We start from the raw sequence: 17,452 nt of genomic DNA, 5'->3' as shown, positions 1-17,452 counted from the left end.
AGGGTTTGACGTGGTTGACTCCACACACCCCTAAGGTTTGAAGGAAACCTGCTAGAGGTTCAGGAGCTAACCGCATAAAAGTGGTCGGGTTTAGAGGTGTCTGGACTCGGTTTGCAAGGGAGAAAGGAGGGGGGCAGAATCCCCTTTGGGCAACGGAAAGAGAGATCTGGACTCAGTTCGGGCTGCAGGAAGGAGGGATGCAGACCCGTTTGGGACTGCAGAAAAGAGAGATGGAGAAATAGTTCAGGCCGTAGAAAGAATGGAACACGATCCAATTAGGCAGGGAGATAGGCAATGGGAGGCTTCGTTTAAACTGGAGAGAGGTCGCAGGACCTGGTTTCGGCCACAGAAAGTAGAGATTGGGAGCTAGAAAAAGTAAGGGGCAGAATCCTTATTATATATCTGAAATGACCTGGCTCAGAGGGGAGAAAAGAGGGGCTAGGACCTGGTTGATACCGGTTTGAAAAGAAAGGGACAGAACCTGGTAGCATTTGGGAAGGATTACACAAAAGCCTAATACCATAGGATTTGTGGGTGGGGTAACCATGTTGCAGTAAGGGCAGGATGGTCACTTTCAGACGTGGACGTAGGGGTGCGGTGTTGCGGAAGGGGCGGTGCAGGCACTTACTGCAGAGCGGAGGGAGGGGGCATATAAAGAGAAGAGAAGGTGCGGAGTACAGCAGAGCGGAGGGAGGGGGCGTTTGGGGACGGGGCAGTGCGCTGCGTGGCTGTACTGCAGAGGAGAGGTGTATGGTGTTGGGGAAGGGGCGGAACGAAGAGGTGCTGCAGAGCGGAGGGAGAGGGACCGGTGTTGGGGGAAGGGTTGGAATGAGACGAGATGCAGTTAGAAAGAGTGGGTCAGGAGTGGCCTCAAGATGTTCTGCTGTTCTGAGGGCAGAGGGCTTATGTGGGATTGAGGTGGTCAGGCTGTCCAGTCCACCAAAGCACTTGCGCGCTGAGCGCCTGCAGTTGCCCTCACGCCTCTGTTTGATATGCATGCGCACTACCGAATTGCGGTAAGGGTGTTTGTAGGGTAAAGGGGCAGGATCGAGAGCTGACTTGCAGTTTCTTGGAGGCAAAAGGAGCTAGGATTTGGAAGCCAGATGGTCTGGGTTTCTAGGTATGAGAACCCAGTAGTTGAAGGGTTTGGGGCCCAAGGTTTGATCAGAACCCCCTCCTTCAGGATTGGCAGGAGACCTGATGAATGTCCACCTCCCTCTTATTCTTTCCTGACTCAGGCCCTTTCTCGGCCTTCCAGCAAAATGGATAGGAGTAATGACTCCCATTATAAGATGCCCCCGCTCCAGGTGAGGCCCCTCTGCATTCTTGGCAGGCCATCTGCCCTATTCTGAGTTCATTTAAGGCTGTTGAGCCCCTACCACTCTGTAGTTGCATAATTTCCTGCCTAACCTGTTTCAGTCCTCCCCTGCATGGTGGAGGAGGAGGTGAAGAAAACCTGCCTATTTCTTGCTCCCTTCCTCTTCCTTCACCCTCCCATTCAATCAGTCACCATTCAGAGGAGAGGGAGGTTTTGTAGAAAGGGTGGGTTGTAGGGAGGCCAGTTGGCTCAGCACGTTATAATCTTAAGTGTGTAGGGCCCTCTGCCTCCCCCTGGGAGCCTGGGGCTTCACTTCCCTCCAGATGTACAGGCTGAGACAACAGAAGAAGATAGTGTCTTGCTGATGCATACCCTCTTATCATCAACCAAGGACCCCCTGGCTATGGACCCACCAGTTGCCAACCAGCCTAAGAAAAGCAAGACCAAGAAGGCCCCTATTAAGGCTATCACTAAGACAGTACGCGCTGCCCCTCCAGTTCCACCTGCCAATGTGATTACCACCAACAAGCCTAAAATAACTTTTCCGGCTTTAAACCTGCCAATCATCCCCCAGATCAACCAGGCTTCAGCTACCACTGAGGTAGCCAGTACTCAGGCTTCTTCATTCACCGCTCAGCCTAAGAAAGCCAACAAGACAAAGAGAGTTACTGCTAAGGCAGCCCGAGGCTCCCAATTTCCAACTGGCAGTGAGAGTGTTACTACACAGATCAAGTTACCCTTGCAGGCCCTAAACGTTCCAGTCATCCCACAGACTATCCAGGCTCCAATTGCCACTGAGTCAGCCAATTATCAAGCCTTGTTAGCCTCCATCAAGCCTAAGAAAGCTCTCAAGGCTAAGAAGGCTAACAATAAGGCCATAGCTAATGCCACTGAGATCTCACTGGCTCCATCCACCAGCTACACAGCTACCACCCGAGGCCAAATTACCTCCATCCGAACTAAGAAAGCCTCCAAAGCCAAGAAAGCAACTGTAAAGGGCACAAATACTGACACTGAACTCCTAGAGGCCCCAGATGCCACTGAGACAGCTACCAGGCAGATTGAGGCCTCAGCAGCAGCTATCTGGCCCAAAAAATCCAAGGTCAAGAAGGCTTCCTATAAGGGCCCAAATTCTCCCTGTGAGATCTCTGAGGCCCCACCTGCCAGTCAAATGGTCACAAAACAAGCCCTAGCAGCCACCCTCCGGGTCAAGAGAGTGTACAGGGCTCGGAAGGTTGACACTAAAGCCCAGACAAGTGAAAACCAGACTCAAATTGACAAAGGGGCCCAGGTCAAGATGGCTACCCCTCAGATCAACATAAGTGCCCTTGAGACTCAGGTTGTTGCTGCTGTCCAGGCCCTGGCAGATGACTACCTGGCTCAGTTGAGTCTGGAGCCCACAACCAGGACCCGGGGCAAGAGGAACTGAAAGGTGAGATCTCTGACATCACCATCCTTAACTCTGTACTTCTTTTCCATTCCTATCCACCTGGTTTGTTCACTTGTTCTTTTAAGTCTACTAAGCCAGTCCCTGCATTCACATAGGCTGTGAGAGATGCTGAGAGGAATGTGATATAGTTCCTGCTGCTTGGCAGTTCAAAGATTGGTGGGGAAATAAGACATCCATACACTTAGCTACAAACTGGATATAATTCAACTTGTATTTATCAATACATAGTAGTTAGCATGCACCAGGCTTTGTGTTGGGTATAGTCACACAGGTTATGCTTTTATGTTTTAAAGTAACTCTTACCAGCTAGGTCCCAGTGTTACAGATAAGAAAACCAAGTCCCAGAGAGGTGAAGTGACTTGTTGAAGGGGTACAGCTAGTAGAGCCAGTGGTGGCCAAAAGAAGAGGAAGAACCAGACCCTGCCCTTGGGTTGCTCCTGTCTTGGCAGGGAAATGAAACACCTGCCCGGAAGACAATGAAAGATAAATCTAGAACTCAGTGTGGATAATGTTAAGGTCAGGACCCCTACAGGGAGGGTTTAGGGGACTTTCAGGAACAGGCAGGGTGAGGAGACAGAGCCATCTCTTTCACCTGGTTATTTTGGACCTTCCTTCTTTCTGATGATGCAGTCCAAGCATCTGAACGGGGATGAGAGAGGTGGTGGTAGTTATAGGTGGATTCCATGGGGCCAGAGGCCTCCGCTATCCCAAGATGTGGCCACTTTGCAAGAAAGGGTAAGAATCCAGTGCTGCCCAGTCTCTTCTCTTCTTCACCTGCCCTCTTCTCTGTCATTCTTCCAAGTTTTTTGAAAACATACTGAGATCTTCCCATATATTCCTCTTCTCCCAGGCAAATAAGTTGGTGAAATACCTGTTGGTTAAGGACCAGACAAAGATCCCCATCAAGCGCTCAGGTAGAGTCATACCAACCCTCCTCCCTGAGCTCTCCTTTCTACTCCTCTCTCCTCCCTGCCCTGGGGGTAGCCATTTAGTTTTATGGCCTCTTCATTCTCTCATCTATCCTCCCCTGCCCTTTTCACACTCTGTCATGGCTGGCATCTCCCATTAACACACTTCAGGACTCAGACTACACTAACCCCATAGGGCTGGCAAAAGGGCTGCAGCTCTGTGGCTCCTTCTCAGCCAAGCTGCTCCCACCTCTCCCTTCCTGCAGTCATGCTGAAGGATGTCATCCAAGAATATGATGAATATTTCCCAGAGATCATTGAACGAGCAAGCTATGCTCTGGAGAAGGTGAAAGGACATCCTCTGTGGGATGGGCACAATGGGGAAGTCTTGAATGGAACAAAGATGTACACGTCCCTTTGGGGGGACCACAGAGACTCCCTAATCCAGCCCCATCACTGTGCAAATGAGCAGACGATGGCCTACGGAGGGACGTAGACTAGCCTCAGGTCACACAGCAAGTACAGCTAGGACCCAAGCCACCCAGCTTAGTCCTGGCTTCTGTCTACTGCTGGACATGTCCTGCAGTGTATTTCAGATGCTCACCTCTCCCTTCCATCCTCCATTCTCTGTCTCCCTAGAGTCCCATTAAGCATAAAGACTATTTTGATAACAATAGTACATTTGTTACCTGTTTGCTGTGTTAGTTAAGTGCTTTACATGCATTATTTCACTGCCTAGGCTGAATTTTGCGACCTCACAGGCTATTCTTTTATTTGGCAGATGTTTCGAGTCAATATGAAGGAAATTGATAAACAAATTAGCTTGTATATTCTCATCAGCATTCAGGAATCCTCTGCAGGCATCCTGGGAACGTAAGCTGGGAAAGGGCTGGGTGGGAGGGAGGCTTCTGCTTTTGTCCATGGTACTACTCCATCCCTGTCCTCTCCCCACATCCCCTAGGAAGTCAAGAAAGACAGAGCCTAAAAACCCCTATTCCAGCTCCTGCACGTAGTTGGAGCCCTACACATAGTAGTGGTGCCTGATTATGATTGATTGACTGGAGGGTGTAGAAGCCTGGGGCAGGTCATTCCTACTGTCAAGTTTTCTGTATCTACTGAAGCTTCTCTGTTGTTTCTTGTCTCTTCCTATTGATCTTGGTAGAGTGGTTCTCAAGGAAGGGCTTCCTGGTATGGGTGAATCAATGAGGGTTGAAGGGCAGGAACATCAGTGGGGCCATGCCTAGAATTCTTTTGGAGCTGAGGGGTCTGGAAGAGAAAGAAGGGACTCATATTGGCTGGGTGTCCGGGTTGTAGTGGGTTGACAAATACAAGTACAATTCTATCCTCTCAGCAACCTGGGGAGAGGAGAATGTGATTTTCCCATTTTATAAATAGGAGAGTCTAAGTGCCTTGCCCAGGGTCACATAGAGCTTGAAGCATAGACTGGGCAGAATTCTCTCATATCTGAAGAATCTGGGAGAAGCTAACCTAGTAGGCTGGCTGGTGTGTATTTTTCTGCAGATGGCTGCTGGATGTAAACCTTCTCTCTGTCCTGTTATTCCCCTAGGACCAAGGACACACCCAAACTAGGTCTTCTTATGGTGATTCTGAGTGTCATTTTTATGAATGGCAACAAGGCCAATGAGGGTGAGTGGCTGGGCTGGCAGCTGAATGGGGGTCATGGTCGGAATTCCACATGTTCATTTTCTATCCCTGTTTCCTTTTGCCTCCCCTTGCAGCTGTCATCTGGGAGGTGCTGCGCAAGTTGGGGCTGCACCCTGGGTATGATTGGGCTCTGTCAGCACTTGCTGTCCGTGTGGTCCTTTGGCAAGAGAGGATGGTCCCAGGATTGCATCAGCCTGGTGGTCTGGTGGAGTGGGCGGGGTTGCTGGACTGGGTAGAGGGTCCAGGGCTCTGACCTGGATGGATGGGGAAATGGTCCTGAACTCTCTGCTTCCCCTTTCTCCTATGTCATTTTTCTGTTCTAAGCTGATATATAAGATAGACCTTCAGGGCATTCTGATAAAGAACCATCTGGCCTCAACTGCCTGCTTCTAGTGACCATGTGTTCATTACTTTCCTGAGTTCATTGAGATGGTCTTATGTACTAGAGAGGTCTCTTCCATGTTGGGAAATGCCTCTGCTCCCATGTGGGAAGTTCTGATCTTGGTTCATGGGTTATTTTTCCCATTGTTAAGGTAAGCCACTCGCTCTTTGGGGAAGTGAGGAAGCTCATCACAGACGAGTTTGTGAAGCAGAAGTAAGTGGTGCTTTGGGGCTTTGTCAGGCCATGAAGTGTTCTGAGTGTGCTGGTCTGGTCCAGAAAGTGCTTGATTGCCCTTTTCTTACACTACCTTTAGAGGTATGGGTATCCTATTCCCTAGGACTAAGTCCATGGTGGACCATACCAGGGCTGGGCCAGACCAAACACAAGGCCCTTGCTATGGGGTGTGCTCAGACCAGAATGCCCAAAGAATGGCTCCTCTGTTTACAACACACCCGATAGAAACTTGGGTTTACTCCTCACAGGTGGCAGGATACTTTGGCCTCCCTGTGACACCATGCCCTATACATGCATCCCCTGCAACACCAAGTGACTACTTTGCACAGGGCCAATGGGAAATGGCTCAGTATTGGAGGTCAAGACCATGAACTGTGTTTTGGAGTGAGTCTAGGGAAGGAGGGCCTTGGAAATCCTTCTCCAGGAGCTGAGTTTAGTTTGTCTTTGAAGGAGGTTGCCACCTGGTCCCAAGTGGCTAGACAACAGGTTTGCTTGGTTAGAAGCAAGTTTCACTTCCTTTCTTCAAGGTACCTGGAATACAAGAGGGTCCCCAACAGCAGACCACCTGAATATGAGTTCTTCTGGGGCTTGTGCTCCTACCATGAGACTAGCAAGATGAAAGTTCTCAAGTTTGCATGCAAGGTAATAGGAGAGCTGCCCTGACTTGGCATATTAAGGGTACAGAACGTCCCTGGCTGGGGTAGGCAGTGTACAGGGATGGGCAGGTATAGGGCAGTCTGAAGTTCATATGTAAGCATATGGAACTTCATTTATGTCCCAGAATGCTGCTTGACGTAAAGTTTACAATGTTTCATTCATTGTTCATACTTCGTATTAGTCTCCTCAACTGCCATAACAAAATACTATAGACTGGGTGGCTTAAACAACAGAAATTTATTTTATCATAGTCCTGAAGGCTGGAAGTCCTAGATCAAGGTCCAGCAGGGTTAGTTTCTAGTGAAGCCTCTCCTCCTGGCTTGCAGATGAATACCTTCTTGCTGTGTTCATGATGGAGAGAGAGTCTCTTCTTATAAGGACACTAATCCTATTGGATCAAGGACCCACCATTATGACCTCATTAAACTTTACTTCCATAAAGGCCTACCTCCAAATATAGTCACATTCGAGGTTGATACTTCAAAATATGAATTTTGGGGGGACACAAACATTCAATCCACAACATACTCTCTTATCGTTTCCCGTATTACAGATGAAGACACTTAGGCTCAGTGAGATTAAGTAGCTTGTCCAAGGTCACACAGCACCTAAGTTATCGAACTGAAATTGGATCTCAGGACTGACCCATGATAGAGTCCCAACAACTAAGACTTTTTTTTTAATGCTACTATTAGTTTTATACAAAGCCCATGGTAGGTATTTAATACATAATTACAAACGTTATTTTTCTTATAATGACTGGAATTCTCATTTCAGGTGCAGAAGAAAGACCCCAAGGACTGGGCCGTGCAGTACCAGGAGGCAGTGGAGATGGAAGTCCAATCTGCAGCTGTGGCTGTAGCTGAGGCTGAGGCCAGGGCTGAGGCAAGAGCCCAAATGGGTATTGGAGAGGAAGCTGTGGCTGGGCCCTGGAATTGGGATGACATGGATATTGACTGCCTAACAAGGGAAGAGTTAGGCGATGATGCTCAGGCCTGGGGCAGATTTTCACTTGAAATTGAGGCCAGAGCCCAAGAAAATGCAAATGCCAGCACCAACATTGACTTCAGCAGAGGAGCTAGCACCAGGGCTAGCTATAGCGATGGTGCTAGTATTAGCTTCAGTGGTGTACCCAACCCCAATAATGTCTTTGGTGGCAGAGCTGGCATTAGCTTTGGTGGCACATGCAGCACCAGTGCCAGCTTCAGCAGCGTAGCCAGCATTTGCTTTGGTGGCACACCCAGCACTTGCTCCACTTTCAGTGGTGGAGTCAGCATTAGCTTTGGTGGTGCAGCCAGCACCAGCTCTAGTTTCAGCAGTGAAACCAGCATTAGCTTTGGTGGCACACCTTGCACCAGTACCAACTTCAGTGGTGGGGTCAGCTCTAGTTTCAGTGGCCCACTCAACACCAGTACAAGTTTCAGTGGTGGAGCCAGCTCTGGCTTTGGGGGCATACTCAGTACCCCTGCTGGCTTCAGTGATGCACTCAGTATGAGCACCAGCTTTGGCAGTACACTTGGCACCAGTGCAGTCTTTAGTGGTGTGCTTAGCACCAGCACTGGCTTTGGTGGCACACTCAGCACTAGTGTCTACTTTGGTGGCTCTCCCAGTTCCAGTGCCAGATTTGGTGGCACACTCAGTACCAGTATCTGCTTTGGTAGCTTTCCTAGCACCAGCTCTGGTTTTGATGGTGTACTCAGTACCAGTGTCTCCTTTGGTAGCTCTTTCAGCAATACACTAAGCACCAGCTTCTGCTTTGGTGATTCTCCCAGCACTAGTGCCAGCTTTGGTGGTACACTCAGCACCAGTCTTGGCTTAGGTGGTTCACTCAACACCAGTGCTGGTTTTAGCAGTGCTGTCAGCATTAGCACTGGCTTCAGCAGTGCACCCAGCACCAACTCTGGCTTTAGCAGTGTGTTCAGCACCAGTACTGACTTCAGTGGGGCACCTAACACCACTACTGACTTTGGCAGTGCTCCAGCACCAGCATTGGCTTTGGTGGAGCCCCCAGCACCAGCTTCTGCTTTGGCAGTGTGTCTAACACCAACCTATGCTTTGGTGGCCCTCCTAGTACAAGCACCTGTTTTAGTGGTCCTATCAGTGCCAGTTTTGGTGATGGACTCAGCACCAGTGCTGGTTTCAGCTTTTGTGATGGGTTAAGCACCAGCACTGGATTTGATGGTGGACTGAACACCAACTCTGGCGTTGGTAGTGGACTGATCTCCAGTGATATCTTTGGTGGTGGGCTGGGCAGCAATGCTGGTTTGGGCAGCACACTTGGCACCAGTGCTGACTTTAGTAGTGGCCTCAGCATCAGTGACGGCATTGGCGGTGGGCCTAATACCAGCTTCGATGGAAGACTGAGCACCATCATTGGCTTTGGCAGTGGTTCCAACACCAGCACTGGCTTTACTGGTGAACCCCACACCAGCACCGGCTTTATTGGTGGACCCACTTCTACTGTTGGCTTTGGCAGTGGATTGAGCACCGATGCTGACTTCAACGGTGGACCAAGCAGCAGTGCTGGCTATGGCGGTGGACCGAGCAATGCTGTTGGCTTTGGTGGTGGAGCCACCAGCCTTGGTGCCTGTAGCTTCTCCTATGGCTAGTGAGGTTTCAGGTAATTACAACATTTTCATATCCAAGGCCGATGGGGATGGGTATAAGAGCTGGGAGGTGTTATAAGAAACCCCAAGGTGGGAGGGCAGGATGGGGAGATGAGCACAATGAAGGAAGTATGAGAAAATAGTATATTTGGTGCTAAAATGTGTTTCTGTTTGGTGTTTTGTTTTCAGATTTATTTCGCATGTTTACAGATACCGCTAATGAATTGCAGCAGTCCTTCCCATGGAGCCAAGGTACATCCTTGGAATCTTTGTCCACACAGCAATCTAAGCAGATATTACCAATCAGCTGAGGGTGACACACTATGAAAAAATCTGTTTGCCAATCCTGCTTTGTTGTTTGCTTTCTGTGTCTTGTCATATTTGATATGAGTTACATTAAATTTGAAAAATGAATTGCAGTTTGTTCTGTCTTTTAATGTGCCTAAGTTGTTGTGAGTGACATTTTGGGTTCATAGAAGAGCTAGAAATCAGCATAGCTCTTTGGGGAAGGTGGGCTCCAGCTTTAGGCTAAAAGGCAAGTATGACTTCAGTGGGGTAGAGATGTGGGGAAAGCATAGCAGGCAAGGGGATAATACCTTAAGTCAGTATCTAGAAGGGGAAAGCCTGGAACAGAAGGCAAAGGGAGACAGTTCTGGAGAGTAAGTATAGATTCATTTTGAGATATTTGTATAAGAATGGGAGGGATATAGAGGGACGTAACTAAAGGTGGACATGGGAACAAGGGAGGATTTTCTTGGGATAGGAGAGAGACCTGAGCATGTTGCATAGACTGTGGGGGCAAAAGCCAATAGAGAAGGGCAGGATATAGATATGGAATAGTCAGGAACTGACTGAGTCAACCCATCCTTGGGGAGGTGGGATGGATAGAATACCAGAGAATAGAGGGTGACCCTGACTTTGAACAGGATTTAAGGGTGGCTCTAGAAGGAGATAAATGTAGATTTGCTTCAAGCAGTGATCCCAATAAAAAAGGCGATGTGGATTATACTAGGTTTGGGTCTTGCTGGTGGTTGTGATGGAAGGACAAACAAAGGCAGGGGGTGTATGAGTCTGTCTCTTCACAACTGGGTTGCTGCTATCTGCCCACAGTAGCTGCATGGAGATTGGCTGAAGAGATAGAATGTAGGATCCAAGCTGGCCAGGTATGGAAGAACAGTGAAGAGGAAGAGGACTGGTGGATTGGGAGGTAATGGAGGAATCAAAGGACTATACTCTTGATGCAGTACAAGAACAAATATTGTTCATTCAAGAAATACTACATACATGCCTGCTGTGTGGGAGGCATGCTGCTAGGGATCCTGTGGATGACACAGAGAGTTTTAAGGACTGGGGGGCCAGTGGTCAGATAGTGGGATGCTTGTATTTAAGAAGTCAGACTGGAGAGAAATCTAGATGATGCCAACCAAGGAGTGAGTGGCTGAAGGGAAGATGCTCACTGAAGTTGAGGGGGCAGGGCACTAGGAGACCAGGGTATTGTCGGAATCATTTATATGGACAGTGAAATCACTCAGGATGGCAACAAGAGTTGGAGAAGGAAGGAAAACTGTGGTCTGAGTGCAGATTCTTCTTTGAATGTAGGGATGAAGGTATCATGTTCCCAGCCATGTTGCCACGAAGTAACAAGGCCATAAGCACTCACATGGACCTATCTCCACCCTCACATTTGGAGGTATTACTCCAAAGCCCTTCTTTCCAGGAAGTTCTCACCCAGTCCATACACCGATAGCACCAGAGCCATTTCATAGGGTCAGGATCTTAAGAGGATCTTGTGGGAAAAGCCGCACAATGACCTCCTTTCCCCTTTTGTAGGCAGAAAGAGAAGTCTTTATTGATCAGGGAATAGGAATTAAGAAGGAAAAAGTTTCATCCTGACCTAGACAGCTCCTTGGTTGTAGCTAGAAATCAAGACCTGTTTTGGAGCTGAGGAGAGTTTCTTCACTGGAAGCAGGTCTCTTTCAGTGAGGCCAACTCCAGAGTGTTCTCAGTGTAAGAGAAGAGCAACAATAGCAGCTCCTAAATGTGAAAGAGAGCGAGGACAGAGGCAGTTTTATGTCTTACAAAGGGCTCAGTAGTGGGCAGGGACGGTGTCCAGGGCTTCCTCAGGTTCCCGGCTGACGTCCACATTCTGAGAGGAGAGAACCCAGTATTAGCAGGAAGCAGCCAGCAGTGTGGAGCCCCCGCCCCTCCCTGCCTCTTGTCCTCACTGCCAGGCTCCCCTCTTTCAGCCAAGCCTGGATCCTGACCCTCTTCTCAGGCAAGCCTGGGGGAACCTCAGCCAGAGGCCTTTTAGGCAGGGTTGCTCTAGCTGTGGGTGTCTATGGTGCCTCGAGTCTGGGCTGCGGTTCCTGCATTTCTGGGTGCTGGTTATTCTACATGTTGGTGGAAACACCCAAGCTCTGTGGGACTGGGGCTGCCTTTCTGCAGGGGAGGGTGCTTTCACCACATGCCAGCTTAGGCCACAGAGTCCCTCACCTACCTCAGGCTTCTCCCGATGTGTGTTTACAGCCTCCACGTTCAGGTAGATGGACTCCACTTTGCAGCCTCAGAAAAGAGCAACCCATTCATCCATAAGCCACCCAGGTAAGCACAGGTCTTCCCTGAGGTGTCATTCCCTCCTCCACCCATCACCACCCACACCCCCAGCTCCACGCTGTGTGCAGATTGTGACTGCCCTTTAGGGAGAGGAATTTAGACCCTTGTGTGATGTCAGGGGAAGACACTAGGCCTAAGAGACAGGAACGGGGCATCCCCCCAGCTCTGCCCCTAGTAGTCTCAGACTTCTCTGAGCCTCCCTTGCCCAGTTGTCAATGGGAATGAGAGATGACAAGAGATGATTTTTGCACCCCTCCCCAGCTCTTGTCTGTGAGACAGAAACCTAATAATAACAATGGAGATCTGTGGATCCTCCCAGCTGTGTTAGGTGCTAAAGTGGTGGAAGAGTCCTGGGTCCTCTGCCTTGGGGTGACCAGTCCCAGGTAAAGTTTATTTCCAGAGCTATATGGTTATGGCAACATCAGAGGTATGGAAGGTCACAAGGGAGTTCTAGGAAGCTTGAAGAAAGAGGAGAGTGGTATCATTGGGGCCTGGAGTGGGCAGAGGAGGCCCAATGCCTATGGAAGCCCCCTTAGCTCCATCCCTGTCGATTGAACACTAATCCAGGCTTCAGTACACCATCTGCCCTGTTCATACCCCAGAACAGATTTGAGTCTGTCTCTTCTCTGCTCATGAACATTCCAGAGCTGACTAATGCCCCCAAAGAGAGTCTCAACTGCCCGGGCTGGTCTTTGAACCCTTTCTTCAAATCTGGCCCCAACATACACTTATTCATCTGGACCCTTTTGGGGACCCCCTCTTCTACAGCTTTGTGCTGTATGATTGGTGCTCTGGTAGAGACAGAGAAAGCTGGGGCCAGGTCCCAGATTTAGAGGCCACCTCAGTCCTTCCTCATTCTTATCTTGCTACCACCAGTTCTGCCTCTACCAAGACATCCAACTATGCACGCAGGAAATCTCTCTCAGGACTCTGCTGGGAAAATGCTAGGTACTGCAGGCATGCTCATGGTGTCTATGTGCTTTTCCCCAGATGAAGGTAGGGGACTCACCATAAGCCACAGGTGTAAGCTTGAGCACTGTGTGCAGAGGGCACCTGAGATAAGGCAGCTCATCTAGAAAGGAGGAGAGAGCAGCCCTCAGAGACAGGGCGCTGGGGAAGGCACCACCTCCCCGGGCCTCCAGGCTTGCAGCACTCTCCCCTTCCACCCCCTTCCCCATGGTTGTCTTCACCTGGGCCCTGCTCCCCCACACTGTGCTGGGAGCAGTGCTGAGAGCAGGGTGGGAAGGGATGAAGGAGGGCCCTGGAGATTGCAGACAGACCCTGCGTCCCCCAGAAACCTGCCCCTGGAAGGGGTCTGAATCTCTGAGGATGGTCACCTCGGAGGCGGCCGACCTCCTCACCCACAGGGCAAACATGAGACCAAGGCAGGCCTCCCTCCCAGCCCCAACCTCAGCCCTTCCATGGGCTCCCCCACCACAAAGGCCCACAACAGGTCTCAGCAACTGTTTTCTGAGGCCCTACTATGCGCCGGGGCCTTGGCTGAGGTGTACATGCACCTTGGCAGCTCCTGCAGCTTTCTCCCCAGCCCAGGCCTGTGCCCTCTGACTCCTGGGACACTTGTTGATGGACAAGCATTCACCAATTCACTTGTTTCCAGTTACTGAGGATTATGTATAAAGTTGTTCTGAATATTCACATGCAATTACTCATATGGCCTTGATGACATTCACCAGACAGCCCTGATAGGAGGTGATGATCAGGCCCATTCCATGGATGAGGACACTGAGGCTCTGAGAGGGAAGACACTTGCCCTACATCCCACAGCCAGGAAGTGGCGGTGCTGGGACTCGAGCCCAGGATGCTTTGAGGCCAAATGTGTGCTCTTCCCACTGCAGTCTGCTGCCACTGCCTTCGAGGGACTCACAGTGTTGTGGGGTGACACCCCCACCTCACTCTTCTCTGCAGACACCCAACCTCCTGACCACCCAGGCCACTTATACAGCTCCCCATCTCCCTTCATTGAGCCAGAACCCCACCCCTCATGGCCTCCCTGCCCCTGAGGTTCACCCTAGGATTTTAAGGCCCGCCACTGCCCACTCAGCCTCCTGAAACATAAGATTTGGCAATTTCCTGGGCAACCAGTCTGCTCCTCCTCCTTGCCTTTGTTACCATCACCTTCAGGTGCTGGGCCCAGTGCTTTTGGTGCACTATCTCAAACCATCCTCACTGATACTCTGCGCGAGTTACTGTTCCTCACTTCACACATGACAAAATAGATTCAGAGAAGGGAAGCGACTTGCCTGAGGTCTCTGACCCAGCTCTGCCACTGCCTGGACAAGTGACCTCAGCCCTGTCTTTTCTCTTTCTGGTCCCCAAAGTTCCTATCTCTCATAGCACAGGATTGGACCCAGCTCTGAGGTCTTATGGGTCTGAGTTCTCAGTCACACCATCTCTCTGGGTCTCAGTTTCCTCACCTGAGTGATAGGGGCAAGAGCATGTGCCCAGTCCTGCCTGGCCCAGCTCTTAGGACAGCTGTGAGAAGCTGGCATGGCCTGTGCATGAAAGTGGGTAGTAAGTGGGTAAAGCAGTGTGCAAACAGGAGATGCATGCACCTCATGCACCTCACATGTGTCTGAAGTGAGGTGTCTCTGGAATGCACCTGAGATTGGTACCTCTCCCTGCCTCACTGAGCCCTGTGATCTTGGGCAATTCCTTCATCCCTCAGAGCTTCTATTTCCTCTTCTGCACAGTTGGGGTTACAAGGCAGGCCTCACAGTCTCAAAAATAGTACTGAGCAGTAGAGATGTGGACAGTATCAGAAATCTAGCAGCACCACCCCAACCCCTGTCATCTTTTTTCCATTGAAGAGATTGAGGACCAAGCAGAGGAAATTACTTGTCCAATGTCAAGTTTTCAAGTCCCAAGGGTTCCAATTCTAGATGGCTCCATATTACAAGTGCCCTTTGGTTGGAAGCTAGCGTCATAGAAAAGATCCAAGTCTGCAGGATATTGTACACTTCAAATATGACTTTGTATTGTCCTCACACTCCCTCCCTCCAGTATCCTGGAGATGTCAATGCTTCAGCATCCATGTCAGAAATGGACTCTCCCACCTGAATGTGACACAACAGTCCCTTGCCAGGCCAGCTGCCTCAGTTTGCATTTCAGTATTTGTAGTCAGTGTAGATACTCTGTAAATTAAAATGTCTAGATGTTTTTTTATAAAAAGAAATAATCATTTAAAAATTTTAAATGAAAACATCAATATCTTGGGGAAATCATCCCTATAGCAAAGACAGAAACCTATAATCAAAATCAAGAGGTCACAAGAGGTCCCATTCCACCTGAGAACAGCATGCCTGAGACAAATACTGGCTCAGCTTTTTCAGGTTGAGGCAGACTGTTAAGGTTGGCTTTGAAAATGTTATCTCAGACTAACACTGATATTAATAATAGCAGCTAACACTTATATGGCCCATCCTTTGTGTCATGAACTGTTCTAAGCTCTTTATGTTAAATATGTTCATTTATTTAAACTTCATCATTATTCTCCCCATTTTACAGATAAGGAAACTGAGAACAGAGAGATTAAAGTAATTTGCCAAAAGTATTATGTGACAGAGCAAGAACTTGAACATATGCACCCTCGTTCTAGATCCTGTGCTCTTAACTATTAAGATATAAACCACTAATTTCTGGTGTCAGGGTCTCAGCTCACATGCAGCTCCCATGCCAGGATCAGAGAGAACAGTGGTACCTGAGCTCTTGTCCAGGAAGTAGGCCAGGAGGCACCGCATGACAGCCTGGTGGCAGATCACCAATACATTTTCCTGCCGTTCTAGCTCCATTATAACTGGCTCCAGACGCTGGACCAGATCCTCATAGGACTGAAAGGGAGAGAAACACTTGGGTAAGAAGAGGAGATGAGGCACATTTGCCCAGAGGAGAAGAGCTCTACACTAGGAATCAGGAAAACTTGGCTGTGGTGCCAGTTCAGTTGTTGGTCCAGCAGTATGACCTCAGGCAACTCACTTTCTTCTTAGGGCCTTAGTTTCTCATCTGTTAAATGGGGCAACCAATATAGTGGAGTAAATAACAATAATAAAATTTCCACTAAAATTCCCTAGAAAATCTGGATAAAATAAATGTCCGCACTGCTGATCTTTGACGAAAATGAAGGAAACATTATGAATATACGGTTCCAAAATGAAGAAAAGCTGGAAAAAAGAGTGATAAATTGATATAGAAGCCACAACTCCCATGAGGGCATTTGCTAATCACAGTATCCAAGAGCCTTGAGCTTTTAAAACCTTATAGAAACACGAGACAAGGCCTTAGCTGTGTACAAGGTGGAGATTTGGGACTGAGACTCACAAAAATCTGAGACCTTCAAAGGACTACATCCTCAGCAAAACTATAAACTAAAAAATATATCCACAGGCAAAGGGAACCAGTAAGAAAATATATCTGTCTCTGCCTGAATCTTGGTGGAAAAAAATTGGAAAAGCCTCCTGTAAGAATGTATAACCACAAGCCTATCCTCAGGTGGATTTGTGGTTCAGAATTATACTACCTATGTGTTTTAGAAAATGCTAAGCTGAGAATTTAATAAGAAGTGATTTCAAGTTGTTAGCCCCCCAAGAGTGTCTGGAAGAAGCAAATGGAAATTCTCTCTGGATTCTCTCAACTCAGACTGCATGGGATTCCCACAGAAAAATTTTCATCAAACTGAAGCTCACATAACATGCAAGGAAAATAAGCTATCATGAGTAAAAATAAGCAGAAACAACAAGAACCCTAACAACTTAAGATAAAGGATCCACAATATAAAGTGAATATGCTTGAGATTTTGAAAGAAATAAAAGATTGAATCAAAAATGTAAGGAAGAAATAAGATGCTATTGAATATATGATCTAGATTTGAAAAAGAACTAAGTAGAATTTCTATAAATGAAAGATATAGTCATTAAAATGGAAAACTCAATGGATAGAGTAAACAGCAGATTAGATACAAATCAAGAAATACTGTTCTGGAATATAGAGCTGAAGAAATTACTCAGAATGTAGCAAAGAGATTGAAAATAAGAAGAAGTTAGGAGACATAAAGGATAGAGACAGGACTAACACACATCTAATTGCATTTCAAGGAGATAATAGAGAAAATATGAGAGAGGAATAGTTAAAGATATAATGTCTGGGAATTTTCTAGAATCGATGAAGAATCCTAGTCCTCAGATTCAGGAAGTCCAATTAACCCCAAGCAAGATAAATGAAAAGAAATTAATATGTAGACATATCAGAGTGGAACTTAAAAGCAATAGAGACTCCAGGACCCTAAAAGCAGTCAGAGAGAAAAGAAATGACAATTAGACTTGCAGGAGACTTCTTAACCATGTTAGAAGCCAGAAGACAGTGAGGATAATATCTCCAAAGTGCTGAGAGAAAACTGTCATCCTAGAGTTTTATACCTTACTAAAATACCATCTAGGATTAAGGACCACCCCCCCAAAGACATTTTTAGACAAAAAGAAAGGTGAGTCTACTACCAACAGATCCTCCTAAAGAAACTTCTAAAGGAAGATAGACATTGAACCCAGAAGGAAAACTTGAGCTGTAAGGAGAAAGAATGATCAACGGAATTGGTAAATATGTGGTTAA

General features: G+C 48.1%; 2 protein-coding genes across 3 annotated transcripts in view; one reads left to right on the top strand and one right to left on the bottom strand.

The window, feature by feature from the left end:
- Nucleotides 1-1,103: 1,103 nt before the first annotated feature.
- LOC307069648 (trophinin-like) lies at nt 1,104-9,223 on the top strand (the record flags this gene model as incomplete). Its single annotated transcript, XM_079728007.1, is given in 13 exon segments — nt 1,104-1,307; nt 1,596-2,744; nt 2,748-2,750; nt 3,399-3,503; nt 3,619-3,682; nt 3,943-4,022; nt 4,458-4,549; nt 5,244-5,323; nt 5,416-5,459; nt 5,875-5,936; nt 6,485-6,599; nt 7,392-8,471; nt 8,588-9,223. Coding segments are annotated over 13 exon segments (3,714 nt in total).
- A 2,083-nt stretch (nt 9,224-11,306) lies between these two features.
- Nucleotides 11,307-17,452, bottom strand: part of PFKFB1 (6-phosphofructo-2-kinase/fructose-2,6-biphosphatase 1) — a gene marked incomplete at both ends in the record, with an annotated part of 67,166 nt that continues 61,020 nt past the window's right edge. For both annotated transcript variants that reach the window (XM_079727764.1, XM_079727765.1), the window contains 4 exons: nt 11,307-11,366; nt 11,718-11,782; nt 12,843-12,905; nt 15,552-15,681. In XM_079727764.1, coding sequence (XP_079583890.1) covers nt 11,307-11,366; nt 11,718-11,782; nt 12,843-12,905; nt 15,552-15,681 — 318 coding nt within the window. The remainder of the gene's footprint in view (nt 11,367-11,717; nt 11,783-12,842; nt 12,906-15,551; nt 15,682-17,452) is intronic.

This window comes from Hyperoodon ampullatus (assembly GCF_949752795.1).
Source record: "Hyperoodon ampullatus genome assembly, chromosome: X".
In the NCBI taxonomy this organism is placed as follows: Eukaryota; Metazoa; Chordata; class Mammalia; order Artiodactyla; family Ziphiidae; genus Hyperoodon; species Hyperoodon ampullatus.
The sequence above is the reverse complement of the archived record's forward strand: the minus strand, read 5'-3'. Positions and strand labels throughout refer to the sequence as shown.